This window comes from Typopeltis vanoorti, chromosome 9 (assembly GCF_054136105.1).
Source record: "Typopeltis vanoorti isolate ZY-2024b chromosome 9, IOZ_Tvanoo_1.0, whole genome shotgun sequence".
Taxonomy (NCBI): Eukaryota; Metazoa; Arthropoda; class Arachnida; order Uropygi; family Thelyphonidae; genus Typopeltis; species Typopeltis vanoorti.
In genome coordinates this window covers 8,529,275-8,552,657 of record NC_143557.1, presented here as the reverse complement: position 1 = coordinate 8,552,657, position 23,383 = coordinate 8,529,275, and the positions used below count along the sequence as shown (strand labels likewise).

At 37.7% G+C, this 23,383-nt stretch overlaps 1 protein-coding gene across 4 annotated transcripts in view; it reads left to right on the top strand.

Moving 5' to 3' along the window:
* LOC150102874 (ATP-binding cassette sub-family C member 5-like) overlaps nt 1-23,383 on the top strand; it is a 1,133,802-nt gene that overhangs the window by 738,481 nt on the left and 371,938 nt on the right. For 3 of the 4 annotated variants that reach the window (XM_090397915.1, XM_090397916.1, XM_090397918.1), the window contains one exon: nt 19,208-19,348. The exons of the other annotated variant lie outside the window; for it this stretch is intronic. In XM_090397915.1, coding sequence (XP_090254041.1) covers nt 19,208-19,348 — 141 coding nt within the window. The remainder of the gene's footprint in view (nt 1-19,207; nt 19,349-23,383) is intronic. 4 annotated transcript variants of the gene reach the window in all.

Below are 23,383 nucleotides of genomic sequence, written 5' to 3'. Positions count from 1 at the left end.
TGAACCTGTTTAAACATTTTTCATGTGCGAGGTATATACAAAACTTTTTAATGTGTTTTTTTATAAAGCAAAATCAGGGGTGCAAGTTATATGTGAGGGCAAGTAATATTCGAGCAAATACAATAAGCATTTCGCTGACAAGTTGACATCCTACTGCTGCTTCCCATGCTCAGCTGACTTCTATGGTGAGTTACAATGCATGAATATTTTTTCACTACTGTTTTTTTTTTTCAAACCAACATCAGTAAAATCAATTTAATAATACAATAATCAATTTTACACTGAATAATAATATAAATTTATATATAAATAAATATAAATAAAATAAAATATTATTTATAAAAAAAAATATATATATATATATATATATATATATATATATATATATTATAAATAAATTAATTAATTTTCTATTAATTTTTCTCCTATTAAAAACTGCCCAGCACGTCAGCAACTTGATTTGTAAACTTTTCGCATGCGCACGTAAAAAAGTTCGCCACCACTGTTCTATAAAATCTTAGAAAGACTCATTAATAACCGTATAAGCACATTAATCAAAAAACACATCCCCATAGAAACAGACTTGATTTACACAAGGGTGTAGCTGTGTTGACCAATTGCTTGCTCTTACAACACTTAGAAACTAGCTTTCAAACATGATTGAAAACATAACAGCCTCATAACTGCGTATGACACTGTGTGGAGGCAGGGCATGGTTCATAAGTTACTGCGTATAATACCATGCAAAATGTTGTACTATCTCTTAAAAACTGCCTCACCACTCGCATCTTTCATGTTCAGGTTCTATAAATTGAATAATGGTCTATCCCATGATTAGGTCCTGACCTTGCCACTCCTCAATGTTTACATTAATGATTTGCCCTCTACCATCTCCAGGAAATTGACTTATGACAATAACCTGGCAATAGCAACTCAGATCAACGAATAAAAGCGACAGAGCTCGTGCACACACACACACACACACACACACACACACACACACACACACACACATACGTGCACAAGAGATCTAACTATGCTAAGTACCTATTTTAAGGAATGGAGATTATGGCCAAACCTAAATAAAGCAGAGATCTCTAGTTTTCACTTCCATCATAAACAGGCCCACAAGAAACTCAAAATTGAGATGAGCAGTCAAATACTGAAGTGCATTTACGAAAGACAAGCGAGTGGCGTTGTATGGCGATTCCATTATTAAAGGTGTGCTGGATGAGAGGATGCACAAGGTATGTTTCCAGGCTGTAAAATGAGTAGAGTGATTGAGGCATTAGATATGAGGAGGGAGCGAGCAAAGGAGTTGATGGTTTTAATGGGTACAAATGACTTGACAGAGGACAAAGAGCACATCAGAATGGATATCAGGAGGCTGATTAGATGGATAAAAGAGAATAGTGTGACAGGACGGGTAGTAAGCATGTTGCCTAGGTATGACTGTGGTGAGATGAGGCAGAGAGCAAGGATTACGAATGATATGTTGGCTGAAATGTGTGAGGAGAGGACAGTACAATTTGTTAATGTGTGGAATGAGTTTGAAGGATGAAGTGAACTGTATGGGAGCAATGGACTGCATTTAAGTGGTTATGGTGTGAGTTGCCTGGAGAGAATGCTGCTAGAAAGTAGAGAAATAATGAGTACAGAAAATGAATCAGATCAAGTGGGAAGTGATGTGGAAGAGCAGGAGAGACTGAAGGTGTGGTTATGAATGAGGAAGAGAGCAGCATGAATATGGAAAATGAGAGAATGGGTGTGCAAGATGAACAGGGAAACAGGGAGGCTCCAGGTGGACAGGGGTACACAGCGTGAGAAAGGTGGTGCTCAAAGAGGATATGAGAGCACGTGTAGACAGGAAAGGATTGGGATGACCGGGGATCAAGAGGAAACAGTTGGAATTGAAGGGGGTTCTAAAATGAATAAGCAGAAAGGAAATGGCCCCATGGCCCCAGTCGAGCATGGAGATGGAGAGATCACATCGAATGAGTGGTATCAGTGGAACTAGCTGTAGATCCAGGAATGAGCTGTTGTATTTGCATACAAATGCTAGAAGTGAAAGAAATAAGGCTGATGAAATGGTTGCACTAATTGAGTCTGTACACCCAAAAATTGTAGGAATAAGTGAGACATTGTTAGATGAGAACGACCTCCTGTCAGGAATAGAGATGGAAGAGTATGATGTGTTTCGTGAGGATAGAATGAGTAAAAAGGGAGGGAGAGTGTTATTGATGACAGAGAAAGAGTTATGTCCAAACAAAGTAGAGATGCAAGACGGAAATGGTGCCAGTGGTTTTGAGGTAGTATGGTGTGAGATAGAGGTGAATGGAATGAAATACTTGGTTGGGTGTTGTTATAAACCAGGAAATGTGGATGGTAGTGACTTTGAAATGTATAATCAAATTAGCCCAGCAAATAAGAAAAGAGTGATCATTATGGGTGATTTTAATTATATCAATATAGACTGGAATGATGAGATAGCAACTGGAAGTAAACAAAATGAGTTTCTTGAGTTTTTGAGGGATAACTACCTCAGACAGTAAGTAACAGAATGCAAACGAGGATTTGAGGGTCTTGGATTTGGTAATCTCATCAGAGGATGTAATTATAAATGAAGTGTCAAATCACCCACCAATTCGTGAGAGTGACCATGAGGTGATTACCTGGGTGGTTGCCAGCAGTGTGAGGACCTCTGTAAGAAAAGGGTATATGTGGAACTACAGGGGGGGGGGGGGGCAGGGATGATTATGAAGAGCTCAGGATATAGCTTGCAGTTGTAGCATGGAATGAGGAGTTAGCTGGAAAAGAATATAATAAAATTAGTTTAATCCTTTATCTAAGTGTAAGCAAACAAAGTCTGCACCTGAAAATATCTTCAGGACTGAAGTAAAGTAGTGCAACACCAGGCAACTTCGAGCAAAGGTGGACCAAGCTCTCATCGCTCCTTGTCTCAGTATCTTCCATAATGCAAAGTACATCTCCTTGTGGACATGTATACTGCTATGCATTAAGGGAAGGGCCACTACCCAGACCAGTTTTGCCCTTTATTGAGGTCTCATCAGTGGGAGACATACCCAAACGTGGAGATACAAAGGCAGAAGCAATAGGAGAGGTCATATTTACCTATAGGAGTTGCCAACAGGTGTGCCACCTTATTATTGAATTACTCTGGATTTAGAGTTGCCTAGTGTTGCACTACCTTACCTCAGTCCTGAAGACATTTTCAGGTGCAAACTTTGCTTATACTTGGATAAAGGATTAAACTAAATTTATTATAGTCTAACCAAGTACAAAATAAACTTCCAACAGCTGGAAAAGAGATCAGTGCAGCTTGGGGGATTTTCAAAAACTGTCTAGTAGATGCAATGTCTAAATGTATTCCAAGGAAGAGAAGGTTAAATAAGGTAGGTGTGAGATGGATGAATAAAGAGATTAAGCATGCGATACAGAGAAAAAGGGCATAAGAGAAGTGGAAATAACCAATTCCATAAGGTCTACAAAGACCAGGCAAGGCAGGTGACTTGGTTGGTGAGGGTAGCTAAAGAGGGGTATAAACAGCAGTTAGTTAATGAAGCCAAAAAGAATCCTAATGAGTTCTTTCGATATGTAGCCAGCAAAAGAAAGAATGATTATGGAAGGATGGCATTGATTGGAGAAAATGGTATAAAGACAGCTGTTGCAGAAGGTGTGGTGGAGATACTTAATGAGCAGTTCATAAAGGACTTTCATTCTTGTGAATGTGACTTCATGGAGAGATTGAGAGCAGTTGATAATGGGGAAGAGAGACTTACTGTGAGCAAGAGGTGTATGGAGAGTTGATAATATATCGACACGTATTCTGAAGGAATGTGCCAGGGAGTTATCGCCTGCCTTGACATATTTTTTTTATACGATTCTTGCACTGGGTCAAGTTCCTAAGGAGTGGAAGGAGGTGGTTGAACTCAAGCATCAAACCATAGGCTTATCTGTGTTTCAGATGTTGTACATAAGTTGTTGGAGAAGCTTGTGAGAACTAGGATCCAGAATTGGGTTGACAACAATGGTTTCATCTCTGATGGACAGCATGGATTTGCTAAAGGGAGGTCATGTTTTAGTAATCTACTTACTTATTACAATAAGGTGACTGCTTCCATGGACAGAGGAGAAGGATACACAGTAATATACTTATATTTTGCATTGGAGAAGGCTTTTGATAGATTTCCGAATGATAAGTTGATGGTCAAACTAGAGCAGATGGGGTTGGATATTAGATTGGTGCATTGGATTGGTGACTGGCTATCTGATAGGTATCAACAAGTTGTGTATGGGGGAGCGACATCCAGGAAAAGAAAAGTTACTAGTGGTGTGCCTCAGGGGTCTGTTTTAGGGCCATTGCTTTTTAACTTGTATATTAATGATATTGGAGAAGATTTGGATTTAGATATTCAGTTGTTTGCAGATGATGCAAAGTTGGGACGAACCATGACAAGTAGAAAAGATGTTGTGGCCTTACAAGAAGTCTTAAATAAATTGAGTGATTGGGCTCGAGAATGGGGATATAAGTTCAATGTTGCAAAATGTAAGGTTTTAAAATTTGTAAAACAAGAATGGAATGCAGAATTTATGCTTGGTGAGGATATACTGTCCCAGGTTGGAGGTGATAGTGCAGCGCTTCCCAAACTGTAGGCCACCCCCCCCCCCTTGGGGGCCATGAAATAATGAAAACAAATTTAAAATCTTTTAAGACTAAGTAGATTTTTTTATCTTAAAAGAAACTCATTTAATTTTTATTATTTTTTATTTCTTTTTTTGTTATTTTTTATATTTTAATGGAAAAAAATCACACATTGGTGCGCGTTCACAAATTTTGCTTCCTGCGTATTTCGGTGCTTAATGAATATTAATAAATATATGCTTGTTCATATAAGTTTCATTTCAAAGCAGAAATCTAAGAATTGCACTTACAAATATTCTACCTGATATTGGTGTAGCAGTATTGAAACACATTCATCATATTAAATTGTTATTAAACTTCTTTTATGTTTTTAATTCTTTTTTTATTACTAATCGTTTTACTTTTCATGTGCTTGTACTGCAAATGTTCAATAACAATATAATATAAAAATATGAGATAATGTGGCATGTCAAATGTGTATGTAAGATGCTAATAATGTAATATTTGCATTTGATTTTTGTAGTATTCAGTGTGTATGTTTTGCATTGAATATAAATACTATAAATATTATAATAATATATGTCTGTATTACTATTTTTTTTCGAGGGGGACTGTGAAATATTTTAATTTTTCCAAAGGGGACCCTGACATCCATAAGTTTGGGAAGCACTGTGATAGTGGATAAGGACCTGAAATTTAGGGGACACATAGCGAAAATTGTGAAGACAACACGACGTCTTCTGGGAATGATGCGGAGGACACTGACTTGTAGAAGTAGGAAGATTCTTGTTCCATTGTATAAGGCTTTGATTAGGATGCACATGATTTATTGTGCCCAGATTTGGTCACCTGTTTTTCAGAAGGACGAAGAGTTGTTGGAAAGGGTCCAGAGGCGACTGACTAAGGTAGTTTCTAACCTCTGGAATGTTGAATATGAGGAAAGATTGAGAAGATGCAACTTGCAGTCTGGTGGACAGGAAGAAGAGAGGAAATATGATAGAGAACTACAAGTTAGTAAGGGGTTGTTATATGATCAATGCTGGACAGGTTCTACAGAAAATTGTGAGAGATCAGGGGGAGAACCAGAGGTCATCCCTGGAAACTGTATAAAGAGGGTGCGAGTAGGGGATTGAGAAGCAGGTTTCTTTCATGCAGAGTTGTGAATGATTGGAATGCCTTGCCTGGGTGTATGGTGTTTGCAGAAAATTTGAGTGTGTTTAAAGCATGGAATGATGAGTTGTGTGTATGATAAAAGGACCTCCTAGATGAGTCTTTGACTCCATGGGGTCTTTGGTAATAATAATAATAATAATACAACTGAAGCCCTAAATATCTAGGTATCACATTGATCAGGACTTTCACATTCCATCAGCATCTCACAATACTTGCTGCTAAACTGGCATTCTACAACATCATCATTTAGAAACTTGCTGGCACATGGTGGAGGTGCTCCAGACTGCAGCCATAGCCCCTGCAAAATAATCTGTGGATGAACAACACACACACACACACACACACACACACACACACACACACACACACACACACACACACACACACACACACACACACAGATGGATGCACGACTCAATACCAGTATGAGAATTGTCAGGAACAATCAAACTGACTCCACTATGCTTCCTCCCAGTTTTGAGCAATATTAAGGCAGGAAGCATTTCCTTTAAAAAACTATACAAAAATCATGAACAATCCCTCAACTCACAATCTACACTGATCTGGACACACATGAACTATTTGCTTCCTGCAAATAGTTCATGTGTGTCCGTGTCCATGTCAAGATCCATGTCTGTCAGCAGGATGTGACAGACATGGATCTTGACACTCCTCCTTGAAAACTTCAGAACTGATCATTGAGGGATTTGATATTTCCAATGCTCGGAAAGAAGAGATCATCTGGCTTACATCCTCCCTTGTTGCCTCTGGTGAACACTTAACTGTCTTTGAGGCAGTTAAGGCAGGAGTGCAGCATGCTTGCACTCCTTTAATTAATCTGACTCAAGGTTGTAGCTGTGGAGCACCAGTTCAGTTGACTTATATTATGTATGAATGCAGCTTGTTGATATGCTCAGACCTAGTGAACATATCAACAAAGACAGCTGGGTGGCTGATGAATTCGAACATAAATCATGATGCAAATGATGTCTTACTTTGTATAATGGTTTACTCTTATATTTTATATATTCTGTTCTGTTCTTTAAGATTGATTTAATTTTAAACATGCCTGCCCTATATTCATACGATAAGTAAATAATTAAGGACAGGGAGAATGAAAAGAGGGGAGGAGTGTTATTGATGATAGCTGATGAGTTGCAGCCAAGGAGTATAGAAGTTGAACTGCAGGATAGAGAAAAGAGCACATTTGAGGCTATTTGGTGTGAAATAGAGTCTAGCATAACAAAATATACAATTGGGTGCTGCTATAGACCAGGTGATGGAATAGATGGTGTGGATAGTATGCATAGGCAAATAGAAGAAATGAGTGGAAGGAGGGCAATTATTATGGGTGATTTCAATTATGGTAACATTGACTGGAAGGAGGAGAGGGCACATGGGAGGAAGGAATTGGATTTTATGCGGTTATTAAGGGACAACTATCTGCGACAGCATGTAGTGGAAAATACTAGGGGGCAGAGAGTGCTTAACCTAGTAATTGCATCTGAGAATGTGGCTGTAACGAACATGACCATGTTGCCACCAATTGGTGAGAGTGATCATAAGGTCATGACTTGGGAGGTGGCTAATGGAGTGGAATTACAATTAAGACAGGGTACATGTGGAATTACTGGGCTGGTGAGTATGACAAGCTTAGGAGTTTGCTTGGCTCAGTGCCATGGCATGTAAAACTGCAAGGGCTGGATGTTGATAGTGCATGGGAGGTGGTTAAGAAGGCAATGCAAGAGGCAATGGTTGACTGTATACCAAGAGTCCGAATAATAAATCAAGTAGGGGTTAAATGGATGAATAACACTATTAAGCTTAAGCTACAAAAAGAGAAACAATTGTGGAGGGAATTTAAGGAGAGAGGTGACCAGCAGGTGCAGGTGCAGGAACAGTATAAAGCTCAGGCCAGGAAGGTAACAAGGGTGGTAAGAAAAGCAAAAGAGGATGATGAAAGAAAATTGGCCATGCAGGCTAAAGAGAATCCCAAACAGTTTTTTCAATATGTTGCAAGTAAAAGGAAAAATGTTCATGGCAGAATGATTTTAAAAAATGCTGAGGGTAGGGATGTAACTGAATCAGTTGATATAGTGGAATTACTGAGCAAGCACTTTGCAAGAGTCTATCATCCAGGTGGTGACATTGCAGGAATGGAAGAACCAACAGCTTTTACTGGAATTGTGATGAATGGAGTAGAGGTAAATAGTCTATTACAGAACCTCAATGTCAATACATCTGTGGGATTGAATAGTATACCAGCTCGTGTCGTATGTGAAGCGGCTAAAGAATTGTCGGTGCCCTTGACCATTTTGTTTAATTTGAACCTCGGGTCTTGGTTAGTCCGGGGGGGGAAGAGGGTAAAATAGTTCCACTGCATAAAGGTGGTTCCGAGGCTGCTGTTGAAAATTACCGGCCAATCAGCATAACAGGAATCGTTATCAACGTCTTGGAGAAGATAGTCGAGAGGAAAATACAAGATTGGATAGATGAAAATGGGATACTGTATCGGGGACAGCATGGTATTGTGAAGGGTAGGTCATGCCTCAGTAACTTGCTCATGTATTATAACACAGTGACGGTTGAACTGGATAAGGGTAATGGGTTTACAGTGATTCTAGTGGACCCTGCTAAGGCCTTTGACAGGATACCACATGGAATTCTGATCAGTAAAATGCAGCCTATGGGGATGGATATAGGGTTGGTGAAATGGATAGGAGGGTGGTTGACGGAGAGATATCAGAGAGTGGTTTATTCAGGAGTAGAGTCCACAAGACAGTCTGTGACTAGTGGTGTACCACAAGGATCTGTTCTTGGACCACTGCTGTTTAATTTGTTCATTAATGATATAGGAAAGGATCTGAGAGGAACAGTTCATTTGTTTGCCGATGATGCAAAGTTGGGTAGGGCAATAGTGAATGCAGATGATGTCAAAATTTTGCAGGATGATTTGGATAGATTGGAGGTCTGGGCTAAGGAGAATGGATGTCAATTTAATGTGGCAAAATGTAAGGTTATACATTTTGGGGTGAAAAGATTAGCAGAAGTTTACTACATTGGTGGAACTGTACTCCAGGAAATTGATGAGGCACGAGATTTAGGAGTGTTGGTGGATAAGGAGTTGAAGTTTAGGAGCACATTGCAAAAGTGGCCAAATCAGCTCGTATCAAATCACTTGGTTGCTGAAGAATACGTTGACAAGCATGTTATTGTTCCTTTGTATCAAGCCTTGATAAGACCCTATCTCGACTACTGTGCTCAGATTTGGTCACCTAGGTTTCTTCTTGATGGGGAGGTTGAGAGGATCCAGAGGCGAGTGACCAAGATGATAGCAGGTCTGTGGAATGAACCTTATGAGAACAGGTTGAGGATTTGTGGGTACATTGCAAAAATTGGTTGATAGGCAAAGGAGGGGAGATATGATTGAGACATTCAAATTACTGAAGGGTTTCTATAAAATTAATTCAGAAGATATTTTTGAGAACAGGGCTGGTTGTGGGAGGACTAGAGGACATCCATGGAAGCTGGGCAAAAGTGTGGTTAGTAAAGGTGTTAAAGCTGGGTTCTTTACTTTTAGAGTGGTGAATGAGTGGCTGCCAAAGTCTGTGGTGGATGCTGTGACAGTGAATGAGTTTAAGGTGAGGTATGATAGATACTGTATGAATGTCGAATAGTTGTGATGAACATGATTTTGGGCCTCCCTCGATGAGTCTAAGGACTCCCTGGAGTTGCCCGTAATAATAATAATAAAAATTAAATATTTTATTTGACTATTAATTTGCCTTTGAAACCCACAGACCATCAATGTATCCTCAAAGAGAGAATTCCATGAATTTGTCACAGGTTTGGTTACTTAGCTCTAGATCCTCTCCAAGATTCCCCCTTTACCAAGGAATTCAGGCAATCAGATTTATATGCAGTAGTCCAGTCATGGTCTTTTAAAAGCCTGATAAAAGGAAATAATAACTATCTCTCTACCACTGTGGTCTTCGACATCCAAGTAACTTGATGAGTTATTTTGGCCACCTTTGCAAAATAACTCTGAACATCGATTCCCTGTCCACAGTCATTCCTAAGTTCATGTTAAACAATTCCATCAATGCATACATCATGTAGAGCTTGTGATCTCTTCATCCCAAAGTACATCTAAAAAAATATGCAAAAATCATGAACAATCCCCAACTCCCAATCCACACTAATCTGGAAGTGGCAGAATGTGACAGACACATTATTAAACTAGTAGCTGTTATCCTTTGTCCATATTGCCAGCCTATTTAAATCTCCTGCTGAATCTCTATATCTTCTTCAAATGATCTGACTTGCTGTTCCCAGTTTTGCATCATTGGCAAAGAACTTGATATTTTCCCTTAAATCACTTCCTATATCATTGATATACTAACGAAGTACCACAGGACAGTTACTTGCCTTCACTCAGACTCAAATTCCACTTACATCACTGTATACATATCTGTCCATCACTTACCCTCTTATTCAAATCACCAGCTTCGTATCCATCCTCAGTTGTTCTAATTTATATATAGCAGAGTTTCATGTGGTATCTGGGCAAATGCCTTTGCAATGTCCAGAGGTATCATTATGTCATCATTTCCTTTGTCCAACTCAGTTGTCATTTTATTATAAAAAGAAAGCAAAATTTAATAGGCAAGCACAACCATTCACAAAACCATGTTACTTCCTACAGAGTATCATATACTGTCTACCCATTCCTGAATTTTGTCTTTTACCAACTTCTCCAATAATTCAAAAACCAGTCCTGAGATACTGATTGAACTAGCATTTACTGCCTTTCTTTCTGGATTGTCTTTTATGCAAAAGGACTATTTTGTCCTCTTTCAGAGGTAAATTACACAGCTTAGTCAAAGTAGTTGCCATTTGCCTTGTGCAATCTTGTAATGCACAGGGTGATGTCCCTTCTAATCCCATAACTGTTTTTGAATTAATGTTCTGTACCCTAATCACATGAGCCTCTGTAGTTCAGTCGGTATAGACAAAGCCCTTTTGTTGAAAAGACCTGGTTCGATTCCCATCCATGATGTGAGGAATCTTTATGTGGTCTCTTCTGACGAAAGGTGAGTTAGCTGGTCTCACACAGATTTAGAGGGATTTTTTCACCAGGTTTTTCATCCCCCTCCCCCCAGAACAGGCAAACCGGCCCCATGATCACACACACATGGATTGCAAATACAACTCAAATGATAATTGCAATGCTGAAACGAACATTCACATGTAAAGATAAGGATGTTATTTTGCTTCTTTACAAGGCCTTGATAAGACCTCACTTGCCTCCAATTTATATATCTCTATTCTCGCATTAGCAACTTTCACATCTGGCATGACAGTATCTCCAGCTGGATTGCACACTTCTAAAAATGATTATTCATTTAACTCTAATATTTCTTCTGCTCCTTTTCCCTCTCCTACCATCAGTGCTTATTACAGTTATCTTTCTTTTACTTTCCACATAGTGAAAGAACTTCCTAGGATTTTCTTTCACCTGCTTGACTAGCTTCCTCTTAACATAATTTCCTTTTTTTTTTCCCCTTTTTCCAACTCCCTTTTAATAACACTGCAAATCCTACACCTGATTTAATTCCCTTATTCTGAATATACAGTCTGATACTGCTTTCTTCAAATACCCTTGGACCATTTTCCATATACAGTTAACATCATTTCCATTCCTATTTTTATGCTGTGGCAGCATTACTCCTTCAAACCAGCATCTTCAGAGCAGAAAAACAATATGCTACAATTCACATACAACAATACGTGAGTTAAACAGTTCATATTGTAATGGATATAACATTTCATGCCCTCTAATGTTGTAAAAAAAAGAAGTTTTACAGTTATGTAGGAGTTGATCTTAAGAGAAGTCTTCCAAATGTTTGGCAAATTAATGCAGTCATACTTGTTCAGGTTAGGAGAATGCCTCATGGCCATTGCTGACTCTCAAAATAATCTTTCTGGTCTGTAATGACTTCTGTATAGCACATTGGTTTTCTTTCATCTAATCCTCTGTGAAGGAGTGTCCAAAGCATGATCTGCCAGTCCAGATTCCCATAATATTAGTAGTGAATGTATTTCTTATGTTCTCCTGGGTGGATGTTAACAGATTTTCCTGTCTGCCCATAGTAGGCCAAATCACAGCCACAGAGAACTTCATACATGCAAGATATGGTACAGAATGGAGTTTATCCTTAGGAAGTACATCTGAAAAGATCGCCAAGGTACTATTAAAATATGATCTTCATACCACATTCAAACAGCATGTAAAATTAGCAAACTCTGAATCTACTCTTCTAAGGATAAAATCCATCCCCCAGCATATCCTGAAACCCCCTGTGACTATGACATAGCCTACTATGGACAGACAAGAACATCTCTTAAAATCTTGCTTGAAGAATACAGTGTCTAAAGTGTGGTCTGGACTGGCAGAACCACACTTTAGACACAGGAATAAAATCAATATGCTATACAGAAGTTGTTACAGGCCAGAAACATTATTTTAAGAGTCAGCAATGGCTATGGAGAATTCTCCTATCCTGAACAAATATTTTTGCATTAATTTGCCAAAAATTTGGAAAAATGTTATCTTAAAATCAACTCCTACATATTGTAATACTTTTTTTACAACATTAGAGGGCATCAAATTAGGAGTTCAGATCTTTTGTCTGTTTACAATTTGAATTGTTTCACTTACCCACTGTCACATGTAAATTGTAACATGTGCTCTAAAGATGCTGGTTTGAAATCCAGAGAAATATAAGGTTAATAAACAACTTTTTTATAATTTACTTCATTTGTGTTGTAATACCACTAAACATAAATAGCATCCAACACCTAAGCTTGTCCATTAGATTGACATACCATCTTGTGTATTATGTGAATATGTAAGGAAATCAGTAGCTCTGCTGACCATGCTTAAAGTAAGTTTCAGCTCTGAGAAAGCGCCAGGTGAGTGAAAAGTGGCCAAATTAGTTCCATTAAAAGGAAGCTCCAAGATAGAAGTACCAAGTTATAGACCCATCAATATTCCAAAGGTCATGATTAAGATATTCAAGAAGTTTGTAAAAGGCACAATTCAGGAATGAGTGGATGGACAGAATATAATACTCAGTGTAGACAGTATGGTTTGTAAAAGGTAGGTCTTGCCTTAGTAATTTGCCTACTTTTATAATATCATAATAATTGAGTTGGAGAAAGGAAATAGCTACACAGTGGCTACTGGATTTTTCTAAGGCTTTTAGGATATCTATTGTTACATATGTAATAGAGTTATATGTAATATCTTACAATATTATTATTAAGAGAGACCTCCAGGGAGTCAGAGACTCATCGAGGGAGGCCACATACTACACATACCAGCTATCATACTTATTCTTGAATTCATTCACACTGCTTGCAGTCGCAACATCCAAAGGTAATCCATTCCAATCACGCACCACCCTCTGAGAGAAAAATCTAGCCTTCACACTCTTTTTGGCAGCCTTCATTCTCAGCTTTCAAGCATGTCCTTTCGTTCTTTCCCCACCCTCCATAAATAAAAATTCCATCAATTGAAATCCTGTATGACCCTTTTAGAAGTTTGTAAGTCTCAATCATATTATCCCTCTTTCCCCTGTTTGCTAGTGTCTGCAGTCTGCAAATTCTCGATCTGTCTTCATAATCAGTATTCCACAATCGTGATATCATTTTTAACACTCTCCTTTGTACTCTCTCCAAAATATTAGAATCACAACAGAAACCAGGAGACCAGACCTACATACAATAGTCCAAGTGAGGTCTTATCAAGGCCTTGTAAAGAGGCAAAATAACATCCTTATCTTTACATGTGAATGTTCGTTTCAGCATTGCAATTATCATTTGAGTTGTATTTGCAATTTTTGTCACATGGCCCTAAACTTCAACTTCCTATCTATTAACACTCCAAGATCCCTAGCCTCATCAATTTCTTCTAGCCTAATCTCATCAATATATAATACGACACTGGATATCTAATCATGCCGAAGTGAATTACTACATTTACTGACCTTGAACTGACACCCATTTTCTCATGCCCACAATTCCTGCCTATTCAAATCATTCTGCAAAGACTGCATATCAGCAGCATTCCTGATTACCCTACCTATATTTGCATCATCGGCAAATAGCTCTATGTCGCTTGTCAAATCCTTCCCAATATTATTAATGTACAGATTGAATGACAGTGGGCCAAGCACTGATCCTTGTGGTACACCACTTATTACCTTCAACCTTGCAGACTCAGATTCCCTGTATACCACTTTCTGATATCTGTCAGTCAGCCATCCTCCTATCTATGCTAATATTGTATAACCCAAACCCATTTTATCCAGTATTTTCTCAAAAGCCTTAGCAAAATCCAAAAGTATTCATATCCATTCCCTTTGTCTAGTTCAATGGTAACATTGTTATAGAATGTGAGCAAGTTGCTAAAACATGACCTTCCCTTAGTAAACCCATGTTGTTCATCGCAGAGTAGAGATTCACTGTCAACCCATTTCTGAATGTGGGCTCTAACCAATTTTCCAAAATCTTCACCACCACTCCTGAGATACTAATTGGCCGATAGTTTGATACATTGGTCTTTGCACCACCTTTGTGCAATGGAATTACCGTACATTCCTTCCATTCCTGCGGAATCTTCCCTGTTCTGAGACTCATATTAAACATCCTGGTCAAAGGAATGGTCAGTTCAACTGAACACTCTTTTAGCACACGTGCTGATATTCCATCAGTCCCTATTGCTGAGTTCTTATTCAATTTGTGCAGCAGCTCTAATACCTCGGCTTCACACACCTGCGTTTCTTTATCTAGTGAAGAGGTAACAGTGAGCTCAATGTTGCGTTCACCACGTTGATAGCTTTTAATGAAATGGGCACTCATTAACTGAACAACCTCCTCTGCATAACCCTCACATCATCTGGATTTAGAAGAGTTATTCTTTCATATTCATTCTTTCTTTTACTTGCAGCATATTGATAGAATTCTTGTGAGTTGTCTTTAGCACGCAGAGCCAGTTTCTTTTCATACTCAGACTTTGCTTTCTGTACAACAGTTGTGACTATTCTAGCCTGCTGCTTATAACATTCATAAGACGTCATCCTTATGCAAACGGTATTCCTTCCACATCGTCCTTTTCTTACGAATCTCTTGCTTAATAAGATTACATATCCATTTGACTCTTACTCTATTTATTCTTCAAACTCTAGGGACACATTCTGATATCGCATCATTTAAGTATTGTTTAAATGCTTCCCATGCACTGTCGATATTCTTTCCATCCAGCAATCGATCCCATTTCACTGAACTCAGTGTACTTCTAAGTTGGTCATAACATGTAGTTCAGCATGTAACCTTTTCTGAATGGAACATTCATAAACTTAGTCACTTCCCAAATGAGCACCATATGATCACTGTCACCGACTGGAGGCAGAATAGTTACGTCTTAACTTAAACGCCCTCTGACACTATAATCAAATCTAATACTCTTTGATCTCGAGTTTCTTCTGTCGCATGCTGCTTGAGGAAGTTGTCCTGCAACAGCTTAATAAATGCATTTTCATTCTTCTCATGAGGTTCTACTGCTACTCAATCAGTATTTGGATAATTAAAGTCTCCCATTATGATTACTCTTTTCATGCTCATCTTTTCTATTTGGTGATGCATTTCTTCATCACTAGCAACTGATCCACCAGGTCTGTAACAACACCCTACTATGTAATTAGTCTTGTTAGATTCCACCTCACACCAGGTAGCTTCAAACTCACTGCCACATGAAATATTATTAGTATTCTTACTATAATCATAGGTCTCAACTCTAACTGGATTCAAGTCATGCATCATTAGCAGCCCACCTCCTCCTCTCTATCCTTCCAAAAAATACTGTACCCATGACACTCGATACCAGTTAGTAGGTCTGATTCTGATAGCCAGGTCTCACTAATACCCACAATATGAGGTTGCATTACATATTACATATAACTTTTACATAAATTGAATTAAATGGGGCTGGATATGAATCTCTGATATGAATAACAGGAATTGCTGATGGATAGACACGAAAGAGTAGTATATGAGAAAACTGAATCCAGAAGAAGTGACTAGAGGTGTACTTCCAGGCTTTGTACTTGGATTACTGGTTTAATTTTGTACACTATTTGTATACAAACAGAGAAGAAAGATAATTAATGAAGATGACATAGAGAACAAGCTGTATACTACACTGATCAGTGGTGTAGCTAGAGCTTTTGCCGCCCCTCTCAATACACACCAAAAATACTACAAAAAGTCAAAATGACGTATAGGGAAATAAATTAAAACACTATGTTTATTTTTGAAGTAAAACTTTAATTTCAGAATTCTAAAATGTTATTTTTCTTGCTTTTCTGTTAGCAAAATCATTGATGACATTGGAAGTCTATTTCATAGTAATGTAGGTAATTCTTCATCGATTTTATTTAGAAAAACTCCTCTCACAACTAGCAACACTTACAACAATTGTGAGGAAAATTTGCAGTAGTATTACAATATTTGGAACTGAGTTCTCGAGACTGTATTTTAGAATTAACTGCAAAAGTTCAAAAAGGTTGAAAGTGCCACTCAGGCAGACCGACCCCTTAGTTGCGCCACTGACACTGATGAAATCAGAGTACAGGAAATTGATGTTAAGGACTTGGGCATGATTGTGGAGAGGTAGTTTAGAGGGAATAATTTAAAAGTAGCCAAAACCACTTATCAAATTTTTCTGATGATGCTGAAGAATAGCACTAACAAGTAGAGATAAGGACCTAATAATTCTGGCTTGGGAAAGTGGGAACTACGACTGTGACAGGTTTATGGAATGCATCCTGGGATTATAGGTTGAAGGGCTGCGTTAAAAGATGAGTTGACAGGAAGAAAAGAGGTGATATAATAGCAATATTATTGTTATTATTACGTGACACCTTCAAGAAGTCCAAAGATTCATCGAGGGAGAGCACATACTCTACAACTGTTCATCTCCACCACTCAATCCATCAACCAAAACGAACCGCAACTACCATCATCATTATCTACACCAATGCCATCTATTGCCCACCACCACTAATATTCTCACAGACAATCACAAACATTCATGCCCATAGTGGCATTCGAATCCACAACCTTATGGCTGGAGAGCAGATATGCTCACTCAGTCAACCAGGCCATCCTATGTAAGTTATTAAAGGGTTTTATAGGATTGCCACAAAAGACTTTTTCAAGTGCACATGGCATAAAGCAAGAGATCTCAGAATTACAACTGGATATTGTGTGTTATGTAAGAGCATGGTTAGGAAGGGTGTGAGGACTAGAGTTTTTGTTTGAAGTGTGGTTAGTGGGTACAGTGGTTTGCCAGAGGCGGTTGTAAATGCTTCATCAGCAAAGGAGTTCAACTACGATAGGTTATGCATGATTTGCCAGCGAAGGTTGGTCGATTGGTAGAACCTCTGCTACTAATGGCTCGCAAAAAGTAAAGCAGGTTCGAGTGCAGTTAGTAGGGGACTAATCGTTCAATGGTGTTGGCACATTCTCCCTCGATGAGTCTTTGGACTCCCTGGAGGTGTCACATAATAATAATAATGATATTTGGAACAGGTCTCCCAAAATGAGTCTTTGACTCCGTGGAAATGGCTGGGAAAATAATAATAATATCCATGGTAGAGTGCATTTGGGATCTTGCTTGCAGGATGACTCTACATTATTGTCTCCATTTTTTTTTTTTTTCAGTATATATCAAAAAAGTTGAATGGAAAAACTTCTTTTCTGTAATAATAATTTTCAGTTGATGTTATTTGTAATTTTAGAGAGATTTGATTTTTGAATTTTATTCATTTTTTTCCCACAATAACTTTCCCATTGATAATACTTAATTTTAAAGAATTGATATTTAGACTATCATTTGGAAATTATTTATCCCTACTACCATTTGTAATAAATAAAATATTAATAGAGGCAGTCCCCCCCCCAACTGATGTAAATTTGGACTTATACAAATTCTCCTGAAAAGACTAGAAAAAAGGTGAAGCATAAAAAATTTACTTAACCTGCCTATGTTGTGATAGGTTTCACGGTATAGAAGAACACAGATGGTTAAGAAAATAACTTATTTATTAACTTAAAAGTTAATATTTCGCTGGTCTTATATCCAGCATCTTCAGAGCACACAACACAAAGTTTGTTTGTGTGCTCTGAAGATGCTGGATATAAGACCAGTGAAATATTAGCTTTTAAGTTAATAAATAGTTATTTTCTTAACCATCTGTGTTCTTCTATACCGTGCAACCTATCATAACATGTCTGACGAACACATAAGCCTACCCCTGCCTATGTTATTCGCATGCCATCTAACAGTGGTCTTTGGCAAGGCAGACAACCCATTGTTGTGGCAGATGCTTTAAATACAGACCAGCTATATTAGTTATGTTTGAGGGGAGAAGAGAATCGACCGTGAAATGCAGTGATTAATACCCTTGGAGGGTAATGGATGGCAATGCTGTAGCCAATGAAGTTCTAACCGAGGCTTGGCTATTGCTGTTACCCTCCTGCCATGATCAGAGCTTTAATAGCTCAATAACACCTTATCCCTACACTGTCCTCTACAGATAACAGGAAAGACAAAAAGCATTCTTGCTTTGCCCCTTTAAGCCAGACCTTATAAGGACTATAAGGATATTATGTTTTAGTGCTACATATTTTAGCATTTGTGTGTGTGGTATATTTTTAGTGTATGCATGCAATGTCATGAATACAATCATGACTGAAAAAAAGGAAAAGAAGCAGAAAAGTGAACCCATATGTAAACATTCCAAAATTGACCTAGAGATGAAAGCGAAAATTATAACAATCATGTTCTGGCTGAATGACTGAACATGGTTCATGTTGGTTTAGTCTGTTTATTGAGAGATGTATGAACAAAATAGACACTGTTCAGTCACCTCTTGATAATTTCCCGAGGAAGGTCAAATGGATAAATTAAGATCTTTAAAAAAAAATTTCTATTTTCTTATACTATTTATACTATTATTTTATGTTGCGTTAATAATTACATATTGAAATCTAATTTATGTATGAATTCTATGAGTGAAACCAACAGAAATAACCTTTAAAATATATTAATGCACTACTGCATATACATACTATAAAATGTAAGCAATATGGTGTGATTAAAGGTGAAGAAGTTAAATCCTTATTACATAAATTCTTATATTCATGGAATGTAACTGGTATGCAAGTCGGGGGACTGCCTATAACCATAAAAATAAAAATAATAAAAAATTTACAGCATAATTTTTATTATAAAATTATTTTTAGGCTAACAGCAGTCTCACAGTAGATAAAATAACGTTGAATTCTACAGATAGTTCTGAGCAGAAATTCTATTATAAGGTATATGGCTTATCGTTTGTTCCAGTTGTGATTTTACCCATTGTTCTGGGATGGCTGTTTTCCAAGGTAATGATAAAAGGTTATTTTAAAGAAGTGTGCTTTATTTTTTCAAAATGATTTTCATTCTCTTTATAACAGAGAAACATTTGACATTACAAAAGTAACATTCCTCAACATGAATGAACAGATAGAAGACAAGTGATTACCATAACTAAGGATACAAAATTATCATAGCACAGCATTAATATAAAACAAAGTTTAAAATTCATTTAAAGTATTTTTGCAGAAATAATTATTGTATGTTTAGATATTAATAGTAGTTATGAAAACAAATACAGTAATCCTTCAATTTTTAGTTGGATAAATGAAGATATAAATACACGGTACTGTACCAGAATTCAACTGATACATTAACCCAATGAAGGGTCTGTTAATTGCAGGTTCATTATTTGAAAGTCAGATAAATGATAGATCACTGCATAACCTGAATTAGGTCTCACATAGTGGCTGCTAAGCTATGAGGATCTTGTTCCTGTTTAGATCACCATGGAGCATATAATTTTGCTAGATTCTTTGAAGCTATTGACCAATCCATTTCATGGTCTTCCCTGAAGATATGCAAGGTAAGGCTAGACTTATTCTTTTGCTTATAGGTGATATCACTGATGTGTTCATTCTCTTGGATTTCAAAACTTCTTCCAGTCTAACCTGTGTAGGCTTTGCCACATGAGTTGGAGAACTTCCAGATACACAGATATTTTTGGAAAGGAATGCTTTCTTTTGAAGAGTGTAAAAAACAATGAAGTTCCTGCACTGGTTTAGAGGAAGAGGTTCTCACATCTATATTTTTTAATACATAAGCTATATATCCAGACTCCTATCAATATATGGTACAGAAATGGAGTATTTATATCTGATGTAACACACAAAATTGTTTAGATCACGTATGCTATGTTTTCAAATAATGAACATATCATTCGTATACAGTATTGTCATCATGTGAATGGTGACTGCATTGATATGTTCAAATTGGTTCATGATACATATGTCTTTTCACAAATTTTTCAATATATATAAATTTGTGACTGATAATGGAAAGCCCATAGCCAGACCACATTTTAGGAGTAGATCTTGTCTTTCAAGTGGAAAGAAAAGAGGAATGAGGAAAGGCAGTGTGGAAAGAGTTATTGTAGGTAGTTGGAAATAGTAAATCTAGAATTTTTTTTCACTTGGCTACAAAATAATTGTACTTGCCAAGAAATTATATTCTTGTTTAATCCTTTACCAAAGTATAAACAAACTTAGTTTCACATAAAGTCATTATTATGACTATTATTATTATTAACATCTGACCTCCATGGAGTCAGAGACTCATCATGGGGAGGTACACACTATCACACACAAAGCTCATGCAACTGTGCCTTAAACTGATTCAATGTGTCTACATTCATAACACAAAAAAATACATGCTCAGGAAATGAGTGTGTGTTTTGTGTTTTATTTATTCCATTAAACCTAATAATGAGTTTAAACAAGCATATAAGCCTATATAGGCTTATATGCTAAAAAGCCTGCATACTCGATTGGAAGAGCTGTGCTGGAGGAAGTAGGGGAGACAAGAGATCTGGGGGTTTCTATCAATTGATGATTGATAGAAAACTGAAATTTAGGGAGCATATTGCAAAGGTGGTGAAGGCAACAAAGAGGATTTCTGCAATACTGAGAAGGAAGCTGACCTGCAAATATAAAAGAGTTATCATTCTGTTGTATAAGACCCTGATCAGACCACATAGACTATTGTTCTCAAATTTGGTCCCCCCCCCCAGGATTTGAAGGGAATAAATTAACTGTGGAAAGGATACAGAGGCAGATAACAAAGATGGTTTCAGGACTGTACAATGTTAGGGTTGATGACTGATAGAAACCTGAAATCAAGGGACATATTGCAAAGGTGGTGAAGGTTCCACAAAGGATTGCTTTAATAATGAGAAGGACGCTGACCTGCAGAGATAAAAGAGTTATCATTCCGTTGTATAAGATCCTGATTAGACCACACTTAGACTATTGTTCTCAGATTTGGTCCAGATTTGAAGGGGATAAATTAACTGTGGAAAAGGTACAGAGGTGGATAACAAAGATGGTTTCAGGACTGTACAATATCAGTTATGAGGATCGACTGAGGGAATGTGTACTGCAGAGTTTGGTGGATAGAAAAAGGAGAGGTGATATGATCGAGACTTTTAAACTGTTGAGAGGCAGTTACAGGGTGGACACTGGGGAGTACTTTCGCTTGGTGGAACAGCGGGAAGGAGTAATGACAAGGAGCCATCCCTTGTTACGGAAGTTATGGAAGAAAGCTGTGAGCAAGAGGGTGAAGAATGGTTCTTTGCATGGAGAGTGGTTGAACCGTGGAATGCATTGCCTAATAGTGTGGTGAGAGCAAGAACAATCAATGAGTTAAAGGAGTGGTATGATAGATTTTATGTTTCCTAAGAAGGACCCCCCCCATGATGAGTCTCTTGACTCCATGGAGGCCTGAATAATAATAATATTATTATTAGTTCACTCTGGGTTTTACAGACAACTGAAGGGATTTTTGGCAGAAATCCTGACAAAGAAGGCCAACTCAAGGCAGTTAATTTAGATAATGTTAACCACCTGAGTACCAGTCACTCTGGATTTTAGTTTCAAATGGTCTTATGGTTGTTCAGCTGCATGAAACGGGTTAAAAAGAGAAAAAAAATGATACCCTTTGGATACATGATAATAGAAAAAAGGGTCCCCAACTCTTTTATATCTCTGATAATATACATTTGTCTTTTCTTTCTCCTAACACTGGAGTGCTTGGCAATGGAAACAGTAGTAGTGTGGAAGATAAAGAGAGAATAGGGATGCAAGTGGAACAGGGAAACAGAGGGGAGCTTGGGTGGAAAGATAGCCCCAGCATAGGAAGAATGGATGTTGGAGGTAGTAGTGAATATATGTATGGAGATGATCAGCATAAAAATGGAGTAGATTGCAGTAGTTGAGACTGAACGAATATATGTGATAAGCGGTGATAAAGGTGACTGAACAAGGGCAGGTGTGGTGAGGAAATCATAACCAACAGGTGTCTTGGGTAGGACTGGTTATATACCTAAAAGTGAACTACTGTGTTTATTTACAAATCCCAAGAATATCAGAAATAAGGGAGATGAAATTGTTTCACTGATTGAGTTTATTGGCCCCAAACTTGTTGGAATTAGTGAAACACGGTTGAATGAACATGATATCCTAACAGGAATATAAATGGAAGGGTACAGTATTTTTTGCAAGGATAGAAAGGACATGGAGAGAGGGGGGGTGCTTCTGATGACAGCAGGTAAAGTATGTCCATATAAGGTAGAGACATGAAAGAGAGAAACTGTGGCAATGGTTTTGAGGCAGGTGGAGGTTGAGAGGAAGCGATGTTGAGTTGGATATTGTTATAAGCCAGGAAATGTGGAGGGTGGTGGTGAACAAATGTATAAGCAACTTCAGTTAGTGAACAAAGGAAGAGCAATTATTATGGGTGATTTTAATTATGGCACTATAGACTGAAATGAAGAGAAAGCATTTGGACTATCTTTTCATTAAGAAAAGAAGGAAATTGAATTTCTTGAGTTCTTGAGAGACAACTGTTTTAAGCAGTATATAACAGAGGACAAGTGAGGATCAAGAGGTTTATATCTGATCATTTCATCAGAGGAAATAATTCTGAGTGTGGTTTCACACTACCCTCCAGTTGGTTAGAGTGATTATGAAGTGATCATCTGGGTTGTGGATAGCCACATGAAAACTTCTGCGAGGAAAGGATATATGAGGAAGTATAAGGCTAGTGATTATGACAAACTTAGAAGACAGCTTGGAGCTATAGCATGGAATGAGGAGTTGAGCAGTAAGGAAATAAGTGTTGCTTGGGAACTGACAAAGAGATACATAACATCATCAATGTGTGAATGTATTCCAAAGGTCAAAAGGCTGAGTGAGGTAGGTGTAAAATGGATGAATGAGGGGATTAAGCATGAAATTAGGAAAAAGTATAAGAAGGCACTTTGGAGGCAGCACATGATAAATAATGGT